The sequence below is a fragment of the Neolamprologus multifasciatus genome, chromosome 11 (assembly GCF_963576455.1).
Source record: "Neolamprologus multifasciatus chromosome 11, fNeoMul1.2, whole genome shotgun sequence".
Lineage (NCBI taxonomy): Eukaryota > Metazoa > Chordata > Actinopteri > Cichliformes > Cichlidae > Neolamprologus > Neolamprologus multifasciatus.
The window spans coordinates 16352895-16373211 of NC_140449.1; the positions used below are offsets into that span (position 1 = coordinate 16352895).

The 20317-nt window shown below is 42.5% G+C and overlaps 2 protein-coding genes across 4 annotated transcripts in view; both read left to right on the forward strand.

Annotated features, from left to right (window-relative positions):
- The window catches only part of LOC146508028 (oxidation resistance protein 1-like), a 102088-nt gene extending 98809 nt beyond the window's left edge, over positions 1-3279 (forward strand). For both annotated transcript variants that reach the window (XM_085178528.1, XM_085178529.1), the window contains 2 exons: positions 1441-1550; positions 3186-3279. In XM_085178528.1, the coding sequence (XP_085034654.1) occupies positions 1441-1515 (75 nt within the window). In that variant the 3' untranslated portion in view covers positions 1516-1550; positions 3186-3279. The remainder of the gene's footprint in view (positions 1-1440; positions 1551-3185) is intronic.
- oxr1a (oxidation resistance 1a) overlaps positions 3192-20317 on the forward strand; it is a 30223-nt gene continuing 13097 nt past the window's right edge. For both annotated transcript variants that reach the window (XM_085178523.1, XM_085178524.1), the window contains exons 1-4: positions 3192-3299; positions 13927-14079; positions 16044-16228; positions 17599-18275. In XM_085178523.1, coding sequence (XP_085034649.1) covers positions 16086-16228; positions 17599-18275 — 820 coding nt within the window. In that variant the 5' untranslated portion in view covers positions 3192-3299; positions 13927-14079; positions 16044-16085. The remainder of the gene's footprint in view (positions 3300-13926; positions 14080-16043; positions 16229-17598; positions 18276-20317) is intronic.

Here is a 20317-nt window from a genome sequence, read left to right on the forward strand (position 1 = left end):
GGAGGAAGCCGGAGTATCACATTAAAAAAAAAAAATTTAAAGGCTTGTCAGTTTGTTTTGCACACCTGGTTTAAGAGGAAGCTAAAATGAAAGTTGTATGCAGAGGAGCTGCTTGTTAAGTTTGCCACCACCTTTAAATTTGGCAGATTTCTTGTAAAGTTTGCGTCAGGCTGACATTAACCACCCCGTCTCTCTCTCGAGTAGCAATTCCTGTGGCATGTAGCAGCACAGCAGTTTCGCTACTATATTTATTTTAAAGCTTTAGGTAGTAATTGTTTCTCTGATACAGATTTATGAATATATAAATCTATTAATAAATTATGCTATGTATCTTTGAAATTAAGCTAGCAGTTTTGAAGTAAGGAATTGACTTTCTTGTCGACTACTGACACAGTAATGCTGCAGTCACACTAAGGAAGACAGTGGTTGGAGACCGTGGCACTACCAACATTAATGCAACCATGTGCAATAAACTTCAAAAAGGTTGCTTTAAAGATGGGGGCCAGGTCTGCACCCACTCGCAGTCAGGGGGTATCTCCAGAGTGATTTTGGTAACCAAACGCCAGTAAGACTGCTGTATTTGTGTGATAATGCAACGATTAACTTTCTTACTTTTAGCTTAGTTGAGTAGTCTACATATTTTTTCCAGTATAGTGGACTAGGGACAAACACAGTCTTGAGCCTGTTTATCGTGTTAATTATGCTTTAGCTGTTTTATTTTTTAATTCTTGGGAGAAAAAAAAAGGCAGCATCTTTTAACAGTAGGTTACCACTCTTAACCTTGTGGGGACATTTGAATGAGCAGATCTTAGATGATAAGCTGTGATTAGTGTTTTCAGGAAGGGGTTTAGTGAACATTAGATTAGAAAACCTACCTTTGGCATCGAGTTTTCGAGTATCTATTAAGTTAAGTAATGGAGAAAATGGGAAAAAAGGTACAATAATTGTTTTTATTCATTGTTGTAGTCTTTGTCTGTGCTAACAAATAAAACTGCTTCTTGTTTTTAAATGAAGAAAACTTGCTACACGAGTGGTTCACAGGGTAACAGAAGACTGCTGCTGACATTCGTGTCAGTTCACATTTCTGCTTGCAACACTACATCCCATGGGAATTCTATTTTCTGGTCAACAGCTGACAGCTTTAATCTGCATAACATCCCAAATCTAACATGCAAAACACAAGCCACATTAAGCCCTTTAAAGAAATCATTTCACAGCTCTTCTCTTCAGATATTCTTTATCCGTCTGTCATCATGTATTGTGCTCCATGTATCAGTGTGTACGTATGTGAACGGGTGAATGAGATATGTATAAAAAGCAAGTAGTGCTGTATGAGAGCCCATTATGCCTTTCATGTCTGACGTGCACAGCTATAAAGAAATGCCCTGAGCCGGAGCAGCAGCGTGATTTTTCTGTCCTCTCTCTTGTTTTGTGGTCCAGGTGGAATCGCGGGACACGTTTGAACAGCATTGCGCTCAAGGTTTGACACCACACCCAACGAGCTGGTTCAGCTGAACAAGCTGTTCTCCAGAGCAGTGGTGCCTGGCCAGGTGTGACCCGCCGTGCACGCTTTCACTGATATATTCAGCTGCATCACTTCATCACTGTCCTACAGCAGCCTCACATCCATCCACAGCCACCCACTGACTGCCTGATCTCATAATGACTGTTTTTTGACAGTTCATAATGCATTCGCAGAGCTCTAAACATTTTCTGAATGTAGCTGGAAAAACTGGAGATTTTAGGGAGCATTACATGCTGCATGTGTTTTAGCCCTCTACTTTCTCAAAGCCCCTCCCTGACACACTAAACCACATCCCTATTCTCTGTATCCCTCCTTAATTGCCTGCTAATTACAGCATCACTTGTCCCATTAGGATGTAGTTCATTGCAAAAGACCTATTTTGTTTCTATAAAGGAATAATGATACGTCTCCCAGTGACGCTGTAGTTCCGACAACATGACACAAACTACCCATGTTATAGGCCTGCTAAACCACGCTGCCAGTTTCCACGTCTTTGATGTTTCCTTCCACAGCAATAGAGCCAAATTTGAAATCTGTTTTTTTTTAAACGGGGAAAGTGACAAACATCCAAAATGATATTTTGTCTCTGTATTTCCTGGCTTGAAAATCAAATCCGGTCGAATGGAGATGAGCCACATACGCCAATCCCGCTGGCATCCCACCCTTTCTCTGTCTCTGTCTCTCTGCTCTCGGCAAACAATGCAGAGTTGATCTGCGTCCAAACAGTAGGATGCTGACAGCGCTTACTGAACCTTCGCTGTCTCTCTGCTCTCGGCAAACAATGCAGAGTTGATCTGCGTCCAAACAGTAGGATGCTGACAGCGCTTACTGAACCTTCGTCTCTACGTCTACTGCTGAGACAGACGCTATACCACAGCAAAAGCAGCTCCATGGTTTTTACCCTGAAGCTTTATCTAGATATCAGCTCAAAATCCCCCCCTTGTTGAGACCAAACATCGGAAGAACCTTATATAGACTTACGACTAAATAAAAACCTTAGTGCAAAATGTCTAACACAAAAAACTAACCGTTTTTATTGCAGTGCATAGTGCAGATGTCACTGCAGAGGTAGCACTTCATTAGAAGAAAGTCTGCCTGATTGATTTTTCCTAAAAAAATAGTTTGCATGATGATAGAAATCTGCACCTAAATATGGAGCTAAAGCTAAGACACAATTCGCTTGCCTTAACATGACTGGCTGGCCTTAATCCAAAAGTTGCAAAATTTCCCTGTGAACACCTGCAAACGATACTATGTGTCCAACCTCACCAAGTAACTCCAGGTAGCATCTCATCACTAGTAGCTGCTTATTATTATTATCAGTCTCCTGTCTGTATTCTCTAATACGACATACACAAATTTAAATTAACTGGGCTGAATAGAATAAATACAATCTATCAGCATGGACTTCATTTACAATATGTATCTTTTAAACATGAAACTAAACACACATTACATCTGTCTCTGACTGCGAAACACTGACTTACCTTCATGACTGTCACTTTCCCTCCATGTATTAATTGTGTTATTATCATGAAACTGTTCACTTGATTTCATGTTATTTGCCATGTCACATTTGTTGAGCTGTGTGAGAGATTCTCTACCTGTTGTCTGTGTGTGAGTGCGTGCATGTAAATACAGACGTGGATTGTGTTTGCAGGTTCTGTACGTTCCTGACCCCGAGTACGTCTCCAGTGTCGGAAGCTCCCCTTCCCTCAGTCCCATCAGCCCCTTGTCTCCCACCTCCTCAGAAGCTGATTTAGAGAAGGTGACGGTATGTAGACCACACCTATGACGCACAATCTCACATGCTAGGAACATTTTCCTGTACGGGTAACTAGTCTTGTCACGTGTCACTCTGATCGCCTCCCAAAGTGAAGAGTTTACTCTTTCTGAGCTGCCAAACACAGTAAAACAGTGTTAGCCTCTGTGCCTCTGCTGCATATGTGTGGTATTTCATCATTCTAAGCACTGAAGTTGACAGGTGTTACATATTTCCGCATTAGCCTGTAATGCAAACTGAAAAAAAAAGCCTAAAATTCTCTTATATTTGGCTCTTAAACAGTCCTCATTATCTCAAAAAGTGTTTGTAGAGGGCTAGTAAGGGAATTATGTTGATGGGGTTTTTGCAAAACTATTAACTGCAGGAGTTTTTCAAAAGGAGATAGAGCTTTTGAATTGAAACCCCTGGAAAGCCAAATTTTAAATCTAGCGCCTGCACTTCCTGTGGTCACCACATATTGGGCTATATTGTAAAGGTCTTTTTTATTCTTACATCACACCAAATTTTTTGTCAGAATTTTAATTTAAAGATGACCAGTTTGCTTTTGCAGCTTTTTCATTGTATCTGAGAGTAAGTACACTGGAAGCGCTAGTTTTAGACCATAAGGTTCCACGTGTGCCCAGTGAGGAATATCATCTGTTGATAAATAAAACATAATGGACCTCAGCTGTGCTGCATAATGATACAACAGTAAGCTTGGACATTTCTGCCCCCTTACAATCACAAGGCAAGTATAACAGAGGCAAACAAATTTCTGTTTTTTAATTAATATATGAATCTCACAGCTAGTTGGGTTTTTTTGGAGGTGACAGAAGAATGTTTTGGCTAAAGATAACATTAGGAGCACATTCATCTTTAAAATAGTAATTCTACCAGTTACTGAACAGGCTGAATCATTCATCCATCAACTGAGTCACTGATTTCTTCTATCACAGGTGCATAATTAGCCATCACAACATGTTCCTGAAAGTATGTCAGCTGTAGTTTTATTACTAATGGGGAGTCTGAGATGATTTGAGTTTTTGAGATGGTATGCAATCCTGCTGGAAGCAATTGTCAGAAGATGGGTACACTGTGGTCATAAAGGGATGGACAAAGTCTGAGACAATACAGCAACTGCTAAATGATGCTTAGTCGGACCTAAGGGGCCCAGGGTGTGTCAAGAAAATATCCCAAACTCTATTACTCTATTACACCTCCCTTATCAGCTGGACCGGTTGTTACAAGGTAGGAAGGCGGGTCTATGCTTTTGTTTTGTTTAAGCAAAGTTTCTGGCCCCTACCATTCAAATGACTCATCAGACCAGGAAACATTTTTCCAACTGTTTTAATCCATAATTTTGTTAGTTCTCTCAGCTCTTTTGTACAGCTTGGTTGTAACAAGTGGGTATTTCTGTTGCCTTCCTATCACCTCGAAGTAGTCTGGCCATTATCTACGGTATCAACAAGACATTTTCACCAAGTGCGCTAGTCTAGATCAGCAGTCTCTGAAATACCAACACCCACATCACGTTCAGAGTCATTTGAATCACTTTTCTTACTCATTCTGATGCTCAGTTTGAACCTCAGCAGGTTGTCTTGACCATGTCTGCATGCCTAAATGCTTTGAGTTGGTGCCATGTGATTGGCTGATTAGTATCAAAGTGGCCTGTGTGTGTATATTCAGATTCCTTTCAAGAACATCAGAATGGTGCGTGTGTGCCGTATGAATATGGTTCTATTTCTATTCATGTTTGACCACCATCTTTTTTTAAGCGTGAGGCAAAAATGTGAAATGGGCCAAGCATTTACACAGGAAAGTGTATGCATGAAAGAGGCTATTAGAAAAATGGTCTCTGAGCTGGTAATTAGTATCCAAGCTGACAGCACTTTTGGTTTGCTTCTCTACTGTAATTGCGTCGCACGGGGATCAAGATACGTGACATTAATGTGGCTAACTAAGCTAGTTACTAGAGCAAAAAATATCTCTGCAATACCCCTTTAATTCCAGCAGTAGGGATTATTTCTAACATAAAACCATATCTGCATGCTATCGTCTCTCTTGCTACTTCCTTCTTGTTCCTCATCTTCACTAGCTGAGCATAAAGCATGTAGAAAAGCTGGAGGTGGGTTTACGTCTGATGTGACTTCAGGTCTGGTCCAGTCAGCCGTACACATGCTGGCCTCGTAGCTCTCAAGGCCAGCAGTGTGAGCCATCTCCCTCGGGTACTGTGTCTGCAGCATCTGAATGAGCCAATCGTTAAGCACCACTGAATGCTCAGCGGTCCCTTAAGAAATATTACTGTTTGCCGGTCTCCATGGAAACGTCGGTCTTGTTTTGCCGTTTTTGTAAGAGCGTGGATACTGCAGGTCTCTGTCACCAACGCGTTCACTGGCACTCCACTTGAGTTTTGATGCCCTCCCACCACAAACGCTCTCCCTTTGGTCTGCTCTTTTCTCCTGTTGTCCGTTAATTTCTCCATAGTTGCCAAAAGAACACCACCACCCCCCTACCAACCATTTACCACTTATCTATTTAGGTCATTGCCAGTGAGAACGGGAGCGTATTCTGCGGTTCTCGATGGGGGAAGGATCAGAGACATGGGCTGTGACTGCAGAGAAATTAAGCCTTTAAAAGTGATGGCGTGATATTTAGAGTAACTAATGAACGGAGCAGCTCGCTCTCTCCCAGACAAGTGCTACGCAGCAATTACTCCAGGCAGAGGAAGTGTGCTTGGAAGGCAGAAGGGAGGAAACGTTACCTCACTCAAAGTGTCAACTCAGTGCGTGTGTTTGTCTGTCTGTGAGCAAAAGTACGTGTCTGTATCTGTCAGCTCTGTATCTGCTTGTCTGGATCCTCCAATGCCTTCCACTTCCTCTGTGTGTGTGTGTGTGTATATGTTACTGTGTGTCTGTGGGTGGGTTAGTTGGTAGTTATATAGAAGGATGTGGCATCCAGGTGCCGTTTGGAAGGAAGGACCTTAATAACCCCCCACCCCTCCCTCCGCTTCTAAATCCCCAGCATCTTTTAATTACGAGCCTATTTTGGTGCTCGGCACGCTTGTCTCAATGAGGATATTATCTAAATTAATGGTTGTGGGAGGTTTATAGCAATGGCAGTGCGAGCAGCAAATAGCTGGTATAACCCTGATGAAGATGAGTGCCCTGAAGAGAAACTACTTTCCGATTTTTCTCTTCGAGATCATGATATGAAAAGGAGTCAGATATGGCACGAGATGTTTAAAAAGCCAATTAGATGTTCAAAATAGCCTCAAAATATTAAGGCCCTGTTAAAGTTCTTTGCCTGCAGAGTGTTATGCATTCATATTGAAGTTATGTATATTTTGGGAATGCTGAGTTTACATAAGCCCTCAAAATCATCACACGCAGCAATAAGCCAGAACATGTAGATGTTGGGAAAAGATCTACATGTATGTAGATCTTTTCCCAATAAGCTGTTGGTGCTTAACGTGATATCAAACTAGCTTCTGCGTGCTAAGTCTCAAACTCTATGAGGCTTTTGAGCTTCACCGGTGCTGTCTGACATCGTGGCTGTGACGTTATCATCTTTAAGGTTGTTAAAATTGCTAGGTGGAACCCCAACACGTTGTTAGTTTAAGTTAGCTGGTGGTGTGCTGTTTAATGATGGTGCTCGTCTGTGCTCTAAATTCCCCCACAGAGGGTGAGGTAAAAGTACAGTACTCGGATATCTAGACTGCTTAGTGTTCCTAGTTTTGTCCTGTCTGATACTGAAGCGAATACTCTTCATTTTCCATTATAGGAAAGCAGAGGAGAAAAGAGTGGCTATTTATGGCAGGTGTCACATCAAAAGTCTATAGAGTATCTGCAGCAAAATGTGAATCAGTCATACGCTTTAATGGACTTGTTTAACAACAGCGCCCATGCTTCAGTGAGCGAGCTAAAAGTTTTTACCATGCAGTTAGATTGTTTAGTGTTTCTCTGACGGAGCTAAAGGCCAGATCAGTCAGCACTGAAGAGTCTTCATGCTCTTGGTTTGCCTGCTGGCCTGCTGGTACTGGCAAGAGAAAGTAACACATCTTGCAGGCATGGATCGTTGGCTGGCTGTCTGACTGGGTGTGTTCGTGTGCATGCATGTGTATGCGAGCTTGCATGTGTGCACGGTTAGCTGGCTGACTTTCTGACTGGCGGTCTTACTGTCGATGGATTATTTGGCAGCCAACGGTTCATTGGCATAGTTGCTCTCTGGTCATCTGTGTGGGCAGGCGTGCTTTCTTTATCCTTTCCAGACCTTCCTCGTGCTCATACTGACACACGCACACACTTATTCACCCTGGTGGTGGAGCTACTACTGTGACCTTCTCTGTGTCTTCCTCTTTTGGCAACAGTTTTACCTCCCGCCTTCCTTCCTTCCTCTCTTGTACTTGGATGTGATCTAAAATTAGTCTTTCAATCTCTGAAAACCCAGCACCGTCTACACCTGCTGTATTTTAGCACCAATCTTAAGATTAACTTTTTAAAAAAAGGATCTTATGCTGGTAGATTCATTATATCAGCTCAGCAAGGACTGTAGTACTAGATAGTACAAACAACAGTACACATTGTACTTGAGGATTTCTGGTTTCAGGCAACTATTGTGTGCTCTCTCTTGTAGAGCCCACCCATGCCCACACGGTGGAGCTGTGGAATGATTTTCTTTTGCTTGCACCATGTGTCACTGTCAAGGTCATAGCCGTGTGGCACCTGCAGGCTTCCTTCCTCTGCATGTGGATGAGTGTTCATCAATACAGCCTCTGTCTTTATTGTCTCACAGTGGCCTGTGTTGAGACCATTTCTATGACAGCCACAGCCTCTTGTTGTTGTTTTTTCTATTTGTGGGCGAAAAGAGAAATACTGGTTTGAGACTAAAATGTTATTGATTTGTGAACCCACCACACCTGTCATCTAACACAGCTACATTCATCTCCTGTCCCCAGCATCGCTGTCACCTTCCTGCAGAGGAGATTTACCACCCTCCGTCCACCTCCCTGAAACCCTCAGATGAGCTCTTGGTGGCAACATCAGGCCTTCTTTAGCAACACTTTCTCCTTTTCTTTCCTGTATATTCAGTTCAACACTCCTCCCTGTTCTGCCTTTCCGCTCCCCTCAGATGTTACTCACAGTCTAAGAATCTGGTCACTTCAGGACATCAGCACACCAAATACAGTCAAATAAAGTCTGTTTGTCTTCTTAATAGGCTTCCTCGCTGAGGTTGTCTGAGTTCTCCCTTTTTCTCCCTTGCTGTCTGTTGCCTTGCCGTACTGTTCTGGTAAAAAGCCGACGGTTAATATGGGCTGCAATAAGGAGGCAGGTGAGGTTAGTGTCCCCTCACCTGCTAAAAAATATTGGATGCCTTAGAGGCCAGTGAAAAATATATTCTGGTCGTATATTAGAGAATAAAAAGCAGAAAAGCAATACTGACTCACAGTTATGTGAGGTAAAAGTGTACTGATCTGTCAGCTGCACTTCTTAGCAAGTTCAATCAGCTTCTATGTCAGTTGTTTATTTGAAATGAGTAACCTGAAAATGCAACTTGAACTTGCCTAAAAGAAAAAAGTGATGGATCGTTTTAAAATATATATCCACATATTAAACTGTAACATCTGAACATTTACTAGGAACAGAATAGTAGTCTGTTTAAATGAAATGATACCCATATTTAGCCTGAAGTAGTGCTTGAAAGTGCTTGAAACAGCCATATATCTGTAAACAGTTGAAATAGTTAGCTATAAATATGAGGCAAATTGTTTAAAAGCTAAATTGAATTGATAAATGGATACAATTGTTTGCTAATTTTCTCAGCACAACATTTCATTTATATTGAGATCTGAATTTTGACTGGACGATTTCAACACCTTAATACTTTCAGTGTCTCTGTGTCCTGGTGTGCTTGGTATCCTGTTGCATGATCTAATTTTTGCCAATCGTTATTTGTCAGACAGATGGCCTCATATTTGACTCTAAAATTTGGTATACAGAGAAGTTAATGGTCATTTCACTGACTGCAAGGTGCCCAGGTCCTGTGGATGCAAAACGCCCAAGTCTTCACCCCTCCTGGTGTGAGCTGTTTGCACTGATATGCTGTGTTTGGTTTATGCCAAATGTTGTGCTGTGCATTTGGACCAAGCACCAACAAAGCATCAACTTTGTCCTTAAATCTTGTGGATTGTTCAGATCTAACTTTGTAAGTCGTGCTGCCATGTTCTTTTTGTAAAGAAAAGAAACGTTCTCGAAACCCTGCGTTACTTATTCAGTCATTTTCTAATTGTACTGTCATGAGTTTTAACATTTAACGCTAACTGAGGCTTGTAGAGTCTGACATGTAGCTCACATGTAGCTCCCTGCACGGTCTGACAATGAGGTGAATTTCACTGGGAACACTCCTGCAAAGATCGGCAGCTGTCTTGAATTTTTTTCCACTTGTGAAAATCTTTTTTTCCTGTAGAATGATGAACTTTAAATTTCTTTGGAAATGGGCATTGCTCTCTTGCTCTCTTTCCACTTTGGTATTGTGTTAGCACATACCTAAATGCTCCTGACCAGCAAACTGCTAAAACATCTGCTTTTATAGAGGTGTATGCGCTTCCTGATGATCAGTTAAGTAGATTTAATAAGCAGCACCCGGATGGTATCCTCTTTATTTCCTGTGTAAGTGTTTATTTATTTTTTAATACACTGTTTTTTCCCCAATAACTGCAAATAATATTATATGAATAGTTGTCGGGTAGAATTTCACTGTAAAGACAGTATCTTTGGTGGTTACAATTATGTCATGTCGTGCATTTTACAAATTAAGAGGTGCTATCACAAGTTTTGTTTATAAGGAAGCAGACAGCTGGAGGTGGGGTGCTGGAGCGAGAAGGCGGAAGAAGCAGCCAGTAGCAGCATGCTGCAGGAAGGAATGAGCAGTGCAGGTAGTCGAGGAGGAACCACAGGGAAGAAAGGAGAAGTTGGCAGTTTGGTTAGATGTGATCAAACACGATTGGATGCTTGGATCACATGATCGTTTCCCGATGTTTAATCACTGTACAGACTTGTAGGAAAGGAGAGAAAAAAAGTCCTGCTTACTTTTAAGGACACATCCTCTCATCAGCAACAGCAAGCAACTATTTACTGTTTTATTTATTATGATATTTCTATGTATTTATTGGCTTGCTTGTTGTTCACCTCAAATGAGTAAACATTTCTCAAATTAGCACAAAAGCTTAATTATCTGTCCTCATATTGCCTGGTGAGCAACTGGTCTCAGCTGACGGACAGCAAGCATGCCTTCTCATTCCTCAGTCTCATGTGGACTGTGTGGGATGTGCGATGGGTGTTAATTTTGTTACCGACACATAACACCCCTTTTTGAGACGTGCCAGAGTAATGACGGCCTATGCGAGACTGTTTGTTTTACGCATTTCTGTGCAGGAGGACATGTTTTGACATCTGCATCTGCTCATTTTAGCCCAGGTGTGTACCACATGTACACTCAGGTGTGTTCCAGTCGGTCTATTTTAAATGCCTCCTACTCTTTTCATATTTAACCTTGAAACAGGAAGGCCAGATTGAATGAGTCACTAGGAAGTGACTTGCCTGGAAAGTGGAGCGATGAAGTGCAGTTGTGTAGGTGTAGGTGTGTTGAGTTGAAGTGGATGACAAGCTGGTTAAATTCCCACACGTTTCCTTCATTTCAACAGCTGCGCTTCAGATCTTAAATTCCACAACAGAAGCTCCCGCAGATCGGAGAATCCGATTTATTTGCTGTTTTGATGTCGTTTTTTTTATTTTCAGCTCCGACCTCTACTGTTTATGTCTCTTTTAAAAATTTTCAGTCCCTCTAATCCTCTCCTCTTTCAGAGATGCTTGTTTTGGCTGTAACAGATTGGCCGGCCCCTTCAGCCGTCCCCTGGCTGCCAGTGTCTGGGCTGCTTGTGTTGGTGTGGGTCAGTAGCTGCAGGCTGTTTGTCGACTGCACTGGGAGACGGAGAGGGAGAGGTGTGGGGGTGGATGTCAGGAGGACAGCAGACAGTTGTTCCAGGCCCGGGTTCTCTCTTCTTCTAAGCTCTTCACTTCGCTGCTACTGTAGCTCTTCATCGCTCTTCACTTCGCCACCGGCTCTAAACGCCCTCCCCTCGTGGTCAAAATCCGCCCTTGATGATAACGCCCACACACTCCTCTTACGTCCAGCTCTTCTTTTTTTGTTCGTCCTCACTCCAATCGCGCCCATCATTGCCTTCAGCTTTCTTTACCTCCTCGCCTTTTTATTTCTCTACAGCAGCTACTGTATCCACTGCTTCTGCTGCTGTTTTCTGCCCAACTCAGACAGTCCTTCCTGCAGACAATAATATGAGGTTAATCAGACTAACAGTTGTCCCTGTGGACTCACGCCGGTTACTCTCTCCCCATGGCTCGGTCATTGCATGGCAACAGGCAGCTGGTAGACTCACCAATCCCACCTCACCTCGCGTTTCCGGCCGAACACACACGCCATCTGTGGTGGTTTGCATTAACCATGGTGTAAATAAAGAACACTAATAAAATTGCCTTAGAATGTATATGTCGTTGTACTACATAAAGGACCAATGTAGCTGAGACATAACTGAAATTCCTTCTTGGTTGCGTGCCATCTGGCAGGCTCCAGAATAATGTGCGGTTATGAGGAAAATATATTTACTTAATTACGTCCGCACGTCTGCAAATGCTTCATTAATGCATTGCTCCGCGTGTCTGCTGGTTAGCATTAAAGCCCTGTCTTTACCTTTATACATTTTATGCCTTTTTATTACAGTTGGGGCAGGATGCAGGAGGCGGGTATATGTTGAAATACATGCTTGATGTCTTGTTTTTCGGAAACTTCAGTTTACTTTCCACTCCACAGACAACCACTTTCTACTTCTCATGCACGGTACACATGCTCAGCCAAACTCGTAGACTCTTTTACACATGAACTGCCTCGGCTTAATTGCACGAGTAAAGAAGCTGCTGTGGAGAAGGTGATGGGTATTGGAATCATTTATGGATTACTAAACAAGACTACTGTGCACAGCCTGCACACAGCCCTGGACTAAACTTCTGTATTGGCTGACATTTAGCTTTTTACATTTTACTTTAATGAAATGAATGAATCAAAGGATGCTGAGATACATAGAATCACTCTGAATGGACACAAAACTACTTATGAGAGATAAAGATATACAAAAGTACTGCACACAGGAATGAGAAAGATGACAGAGCGCTCAAAGATCACTGCAAACGGGCACAAAGAGACAGCCTAGAAATGCTAAATTGTCAAGAAGCTCAAAACACAGCTGCTCCTTTACTTTACTTCTAGTAAAGGTGAAAGGCCTACTGTCTGATAATCAGTTCATGACTGTACAATATTAAGAGCTGAATGCTGATTTTATTACATGTGAAGGGTATTTTTAAGTTTTTGCCATCCATTTATAAATAAAATAAGAGCCTCTCTTTGCTCTCTTTAAAACTGCGCCCACTGTGCAAAAGTAACCATCACTCTTAACTCAAGGGCATGTTAGTCTTTAATAAAATTACACTAACTAAACATCGGGTTGTGTGTAATTAAAACTCTAGTCTCGTATTGACTTTTTTTAAATAATTACCCCGTGTGACGTGAAGGCACACAGGAGGTGCATTCATTTGACTCATCGCTGGGTTTCTTTTAACCTGATTGTCCCGCTGTGCAGAAAATATCTGTTTATATATAGATAATACATTTAGGGACTCAAACACATTAGTTTGATGAAACAAAGCACAGATTAGTTACACCATGTATTTCCAAGTGAAGCGAGCTATGCCTGTTCTTCATTTATGGTCTCCTTGGTTGAAATCTATTTAGAGATTTGGACAACATAATTACAGTCCTGATGAAAGAGACTGAATTCATGTAGACCAGTCCAAGCTTTATATAAAAGATTGGCGAAGCCACCATGATGTCAACTACAAATATCTGGATTTTTAAGCCTCAGCGTTGTCATTTTGGCCCTCACCAGGTTTTGGTTTGTTTGTTTTTTTAGGCTGGAGTCAAAGGTGACCGTATATGGACAAGAGAGGGGAGCGTTAAGTTATTCACTAACTTGTGCCACACAGGGGCATGCATATCTGCTATTTAGTGCTTAGTAACTCATAAAAACCACCAATTTCGTAGTCTGTACCACACAGCAGATCATTTTACTAATATTCTTCAAAAGCCAGCAAAGAGTCAAGAGGTCCAGTTAAGCGGATTAGCTGAGGTGAAGGCTAGCAGACAGCAGTCAGCTACAGCACCTTGTATTGGCACATCTACCAATTGAAGAGGCCACACCCCTATTTTTAAGTCTTAGCACATTTTAAACAGATACAACTCTGCTTATAAAGTGGAAAACAATCAATAGAGGACAACACTTTTTTTGCTAGGCTGTAGACATGGTATTATTGTGTAAACTTGGGTATTTTCACATAAGCGTCTATAGAGATTGACTAGCTTTTGTAGCCAGCATCAAGTGGACACTCCAGGCTTTATTTTTCAGCCCCAGGTCTTTGCGCTAAGTCCGAAGAGTTCTGCTTTAAGGTCACATTATAATCAGAGAAGCAGTCTAACGCATGCTATTTCCTCTCTGTGCCACCACCCATCTTTCCTCTAGGACTCTGATGGCCCTCCCAAACCAGAAGCCATTCACCCTCCAGTGTTTTCAGCCCTGCGCCAGTCCAGAGTGGTGTCATCCACGTCCGAGGAGGAAGAAGCCCTCACAGAGAAGTTCCTCAAGATCAACTGCAAGTACATCACTGATGGCAAGGTGAGCTATGAATATAAAGAGCAGCGCATCCATTTAAAAGTGTTCACAACTTCACAATTGCTGACAGCAAAAGTATAAGTAGGAAGCGAGAGGTCTGAAGTGGGTGTGCTGGTGAGAAGTTAAATTTGCAAGCTGCCAGATGCAGGAGGTCAGTACTTCAGAAAAAAAAAAAGCAGAAAATGTCAAAAGTATCAGACGAGTTTAAAGAAAAATTATGTTCAGTGAAGCTGTTGTTAATCACCGCCATTGTATAGTTACTCAGTGCAGGGGTCAAGTGGGTTTTTTTAAGAGTTCAAGCCAACAATTGAGAATTATACAAGAACTAAGCAAAGAAAATATCAAATCCTTCACTTGAACATACCAGAATCAAATAAATGCGCAATTCTGTCTGTGAGTCATTGTGTCCATTTTAATATTCTTCTGCTCTTCTAGTTGCTTTTGCTGTGCCCTTCTTAATAACCTCAGCAACATCAGAGTCATTACACCAAAATGTGTTTGCGTTTACTTACATTTTCCCTGGTTGTTTCCATTATGATTATTATTGTTATTGTTATTATTTCCAACATAAAAAAACAGATGAATTGTAATAAAAGCACATAAAAAAGTATAGAAAATACTGATGATGTGGGCACATGTGTGGGCAGATATGAATAACCCTGTGGAGCAGCACATTAGGCCAAGTGTCTCTCCTGCTCACTGTAGTTTAATTCAGCTGATAATGGCTAATGTTGCTCAGAAGGTCTATAAGCAGGGAGTTTGCGGCTCCTTGAAGGGCTATAAACTGTGTTCTCTAAATTCAAGCTCTTAAAAGGTCTCCAGTACGGCTAAATAGTGTGTTTATGTCTTCTTTGTCTTCTGGGGCCGGGATTACGAAGCAAGTTCCACATACCCAGAATATCTTTTCATTATCTGTGCTCACTTACCCCTAACATCAGCAATCAGGCTAAACAGCCACATGCAAGGTTGTTATCAAGAGAGAAAACTGCAACATTAGAAAAATATAAAGAGGTTAAACACACGACACAGGCTAAATGCTTAAGAGACATTTGAGTGGAAAAGTGCAAGCCACTATTTAAGGCTATTTAAAGCTAGGAAGAAAAACTGACAACACTGAAGATCTGACTATGATTACAACTGACTATTCTGTCAATTATTGTGTTTTTATACTGTGTAAGACAGCCTTTCGGTATTCACCTGCAGCTCTGGTGGTTTTAAAATGTGTAAAAAAAAAAGTGCAGTCAACATGATCAAAGTTTAGCTGTTCTCTTTTAGGTTTATATCACTGTATGAAGGCTTATAGGGCAAAAACGCTTTAACATTGCATCAGGGAAAAGCACAAAACTTGTTGACAGTCTCTAGAAACTATAGAGGGGTCTTCCAGGTCAGGTGATGATTGGTCAGTAGGTGGTATCTTTGTAAAACGTAATTGGGTATGCAGGTATGCAGCACCGTGGCTCATCTAGAAGTAACGTTACTAAAGCCCAAATCCTGCCTCACACTCCAGGCCCCTGCTCTAAATGTGATGGAGGCAAATTTAATTAGTGTTTGCAGTTCTTCTGACTAAATTGAGCTGTGACATTAGTGTGAATAAAAACAACTGAACAGAAGGGAAGAAAATTTTCACCTTTAAGAACACCCACACCCCCTGGTCAGTAGTATGAAATACACACAGCCTGTCACACACACACAGATCCATTGTATCGAACTGCAGCTGATTCACTCCCAGGTACCAAATGAAAGCACTGAAGTGGTCAGCGCTGGCAGTCAATAATTCTACTTGATTTAGGACATTTGTGGTCTAAAATGGATTCGGCCTCTGGTTGTTTGTATTGCAGAGTGCTTTTTGATTATCTTTCATGCTGGATAACATGCTAAGTGCTTCCTTTGATGTATTAAAAAAAAGGGTGTGATGGATATCCTCACCCACCCCTCTTTTTTCCCTTTATTTTCTGTGTTGCTTTCAGGGCGCAGTTAGTGGGGTGTTGCTGGTGACGCCCAACAACATCATGTTCGACCCTCACCGCATGGACCCCCTGGTACAGGCCCACGGGTGCGAGGAGTACGGCATCATGTGTCCTCTGGAGGAGGTGCAGTCTGCCGCCATCTGCAAGGAGATCACTGACCCCAAGATCAGAGAGACCGTCCCTGAGTAAGAGAAAACAAAGACGTACAGTATGCGCAGGCTGTGCTGTACTAGAAGCTGACTTGTGGACTACAGATGTCATTATTTAAAGCATATGCAGCCATAAATGCCTCTAACTCTGATTTCCTCCTACATAAATCCCTGTTCATTTACTCTGAGTTAATATCTTCCACGCGTCCGTCTCTTACATTCACCCTGACAGAAATGCAGCAGCCCCGCTGTAATCAATGTTTTTTCCTCTGCTGCACCCATAGTCAGATTGCATCAGCAGCCAACCGACAGTTTAATTCCTTTCCCCTACACGCCAAAATAAAAAGGAAACGGCAATTACAGCGGGGTTAATGAAGTGTGCCTTTGCCCTCCTACATTGTGATTGCTCACCTCTCAATGCAGGGAGGAAGCAGCCACTTCAAACGATTCACTTGTGTTTCCTCCCACAGATTAATCTGTTTTGGGTTTTTTTCTTTACTTTGGTTGTTTAGTGTTGCTGAAGTTAAGTGATAAATATTTTGCAGCGTTATGAGCCCTGTTGAGCTATTCTCCCACCCTGAACACCACGCTTCTTCTGGTGGTAGCAGGGTCCGGGCAGAGCTGTATTTAGTTGGTTGATTGTTGCCTGTGGAGCAGTTATAATGCTGGCAAATGGCTGGTTTTTCTGCCAGACCCAGCTGTTTCTCAGCTGTGGCCTGTCGCCTCTGTCTCCTCTCCCTCTGCCCCTCTCTACTACACAGCTGAGCAACAAGTGCCTGCAGGATGGGTTTCTGCACACTGTGCTGGTTTCGCTGCACACAAGTGTTTCTTGTTTGTGCTTGACCTCTCCAAAAAGGAGACATAGAACATTTTTTTTATTTGGACCAATTTATTTATTCAGGATATGGCTAATGATTAACCACGGGTCTCTTTGAGAATTTTCATGACACAAATATGGTGAACAAAATCAGTTTAATGATGGGAGATCGTATCATAATTTACTATCCAGTTGAGTTAAATCTCATTCATTAGTACATTACAACCTATAACTACAAGAGCAGTTATAGGAAACCTGTTGCTGAATTTACTAATATGGTGTGTGAATATTAGATTTCAGTCAGATTTTATTTGGGAAACACATCAAATTATAGATTCACTTTAAGTAATCGTTGATCAAGAAGTGGCTAAAGGACACAAACTTTAGAAACACTGACCAAAAAGGATGCAGCAGAAGTTGACATTCCTTAGCCTGGGTCTCCAAAACCTTTTGGTTAACCCTTACACTTGAAATGCCACCCGTCTTTCAAACTTAATGGCCCCAGTCTGTCAAACAGGATTTGTGTAAAGATTTGATCCCTCTGTGGAATGCATGCTGAACTTTGTGATGTTCTGCTTAATGTTTCTAGTGACCTGGAGCCCCTGCCCGCAGAGAGACATCCGTCACAGCAGAAGGAACCAGACCAGCGCCTGAAGGAGCCCGGGACCAATGACAGCGGCAGCACAGCCCCACGCAGCACAGAGGGCTCGTTCTCCGAAGACGTCTTCACCGAGACAGAGCTGTCCCCCATTCGGGAGGAGGAGCAGGCATCCAGTGAGGATCTGCGCTTAGATAAATCGTCTGGCGCTTCCACAGAGTCTGTGCAAACCATCACCCAGGTGGAGGCTGCCAGCTCCCAGACTGCAGGCAGTGCCCGTGGCTCGGCCAGCCAGCCTGAAGAACCTACTGTGGCGAAAGCAGAGGACAATCCACCAGAAACTGCCACAGAGAACGATAACCAGTCCCCAATGGGATCCAAGCAACACAGCGTAGAGAAGCCACCAAGCACACCCACTACCACCAATAACACCACCACCAGCAGCACCACTAGCCAGGCCCAGGGTCCCAGCAGCAGCAACTCTCGCCCAGGGTCCCAAAGCTCAGCCACCACTGGTGCCACAGAAACCACCTCTGTCTCAGCCAGTCCACAGGTGGATGCCAACCAGGGTGCAGATGCCTCCCAAACAGACACTATGCAACAAGGCAAGGAGGAGAAGGAGGATGCAGAGCAGACGCAAAGGGACGGTGTGCAGAACTCTGCAGAGGGTAAACACACATGCTGACTTACAGTTAGGAAACGAATCATTTCTACCTGAGGCTGCAGCTGCAAGACATTTCAGACCATGAATCTGGCCTCATGTTGTCTTTTAGCTGCACCTCTGCATCCACGTTTTTTGAACACTATCAAAGTGAGTTTCTCTGCTCTATACCTGCCTCTGAATCGCTTCTCTTGTGTTAGTTCCTGATAACCTTTCCGTTTCTGCTCTGCCTCGCTGCTAGTAATTGGAATATAAAGACGAAGGGAAATGGCATCGTCTGCTGGTATCAGCTTGGCGGAGCTTTCCAGGCTTTATGGGGCTTTATTCAGCTCTTTGATCTTTGGCTTTGGTGGTCCGGGCCACTCCTCCTTGGCGATAAGCTAAAGCCTATCAAACGGCACAATGCCACAAACACACCTGCCCCCTCCCCCCCCTCAAAGGGGAAACACAGTGACGATTAAACCCCAACATCAAAACACCTTCTGAGATGGCATTCACAGAGGTGTTATTCATTTTCACCTCCTTCTCTAGTTTTTCTTTCACATTCATTTAGACAAGCTTCACAAGGAGGAATCAATATGATTGTGTTCAGTGGCATGATAAAAGCATAATACAACAGGTTACTAATGTTCTGACAATGTCAAACATCAAAAATACCTTTTGGTAACTTATAAAAAGCATCTGTCAAAAAGAAAAAAAACAAAAGCTTTAATGATACTTGCAATTTTATACATTTTCTTAAGTTTAGGTTTTCATTTTTTGTAAGTAGCTAGTGCCATAACTGAGCTAAAATTCCAGGGCCATTGTTCCCTACATTCAAGTCTCCCCACACCAAACAAAATATCTCTTTCTGTGGCCACAAATGCCAGAGAAATAATAAAGTGCAACACAAAACAGCCTTGAAGAAGTGAAATACGTAACATTCCTACCCACTTAGTTTTTCCAATGCTGCATGACCTTCCAGGCAGCCGCTGCTTTCCATTTGTTTCATTATGGTATCCTCGCCTTCAAAAGCAAACAAAATGTTGCTTTTATTTAACGTTATTGTCTAGAGTGTGGGCAGCTCAACAGGAGCCACTGTAATGCAACAACTCACAACTACACATTGTTTTTAAAGCATCTGCGCTGGCTTATGATTTCTCTTTCGAGTTCAATTTTGAGACAGCTTGCAAATGTAGTGCTCAACTTTCTGTAACTTTATAAAGGAAGCTGTGGGTTCACTGTGATGGATTACCTGGCTGTAGCAATATGTCAGTCGGGAACTACATTAAGCGCTCAAGAGATCCTCGGAAAAAATCATCTGTGATTTGGAAAATGGATTGTAAAATGTAGACAATTATCAGTTGAAAAACTGCAGCAGCAGTCTCGTTATCCGACAGTGGCCTCGAGTCTGTCTCTATCACTGACTCACATGTGTCCACATAACCCACTCTGGCTGAATACGTACTTGTGATTCCGAGCAGATTTCTCTCCCCGAGAGGAAGGCGGACGAGACAGTGGGAGAAAGATTTACCATTTTCTCCCTGGCAATTATTGTCGCACAGAGAGCTGAGCAGCAGAAGCAGTTCTAATTCCCGGGCATCTCAGCAGGGCTGCCCTTTTATTCTGTGTGCATTAGCACAGCCCACACAAGTGACGGCAGCGGCTACCAAAACAAGCAGATTCAAATCAAATTAATGCATTTGAAAAATGTAACTTTTTTTTCTGTCATCATTTCCCAGTTACATACTGTCCGATCGGGAGCGCGTGCCATATGACTGCCGCGGTGATATTACACTGGCCCTTTTCATTGGGCTAGCAGAGCTGTGGCCTCATAATAGGCCAATGATAATGCACCATGGGCAGAAACCCAGTGCCACTATCAATTATAGTGTGCCACTCTATTTATTTCTGTCATCTGCTATGTTTCTGCCACAAAATCACTAATGCCAGCTGAAGTAACCAGTAAATAAAAGACAGAAAACTAGGTCACATAAATAAGGCCATTAATAAGAAGAGTGTCCGACTTTGTTAGGCAGCTGTATTTTGTTGTAAGATGTCATTGGATAC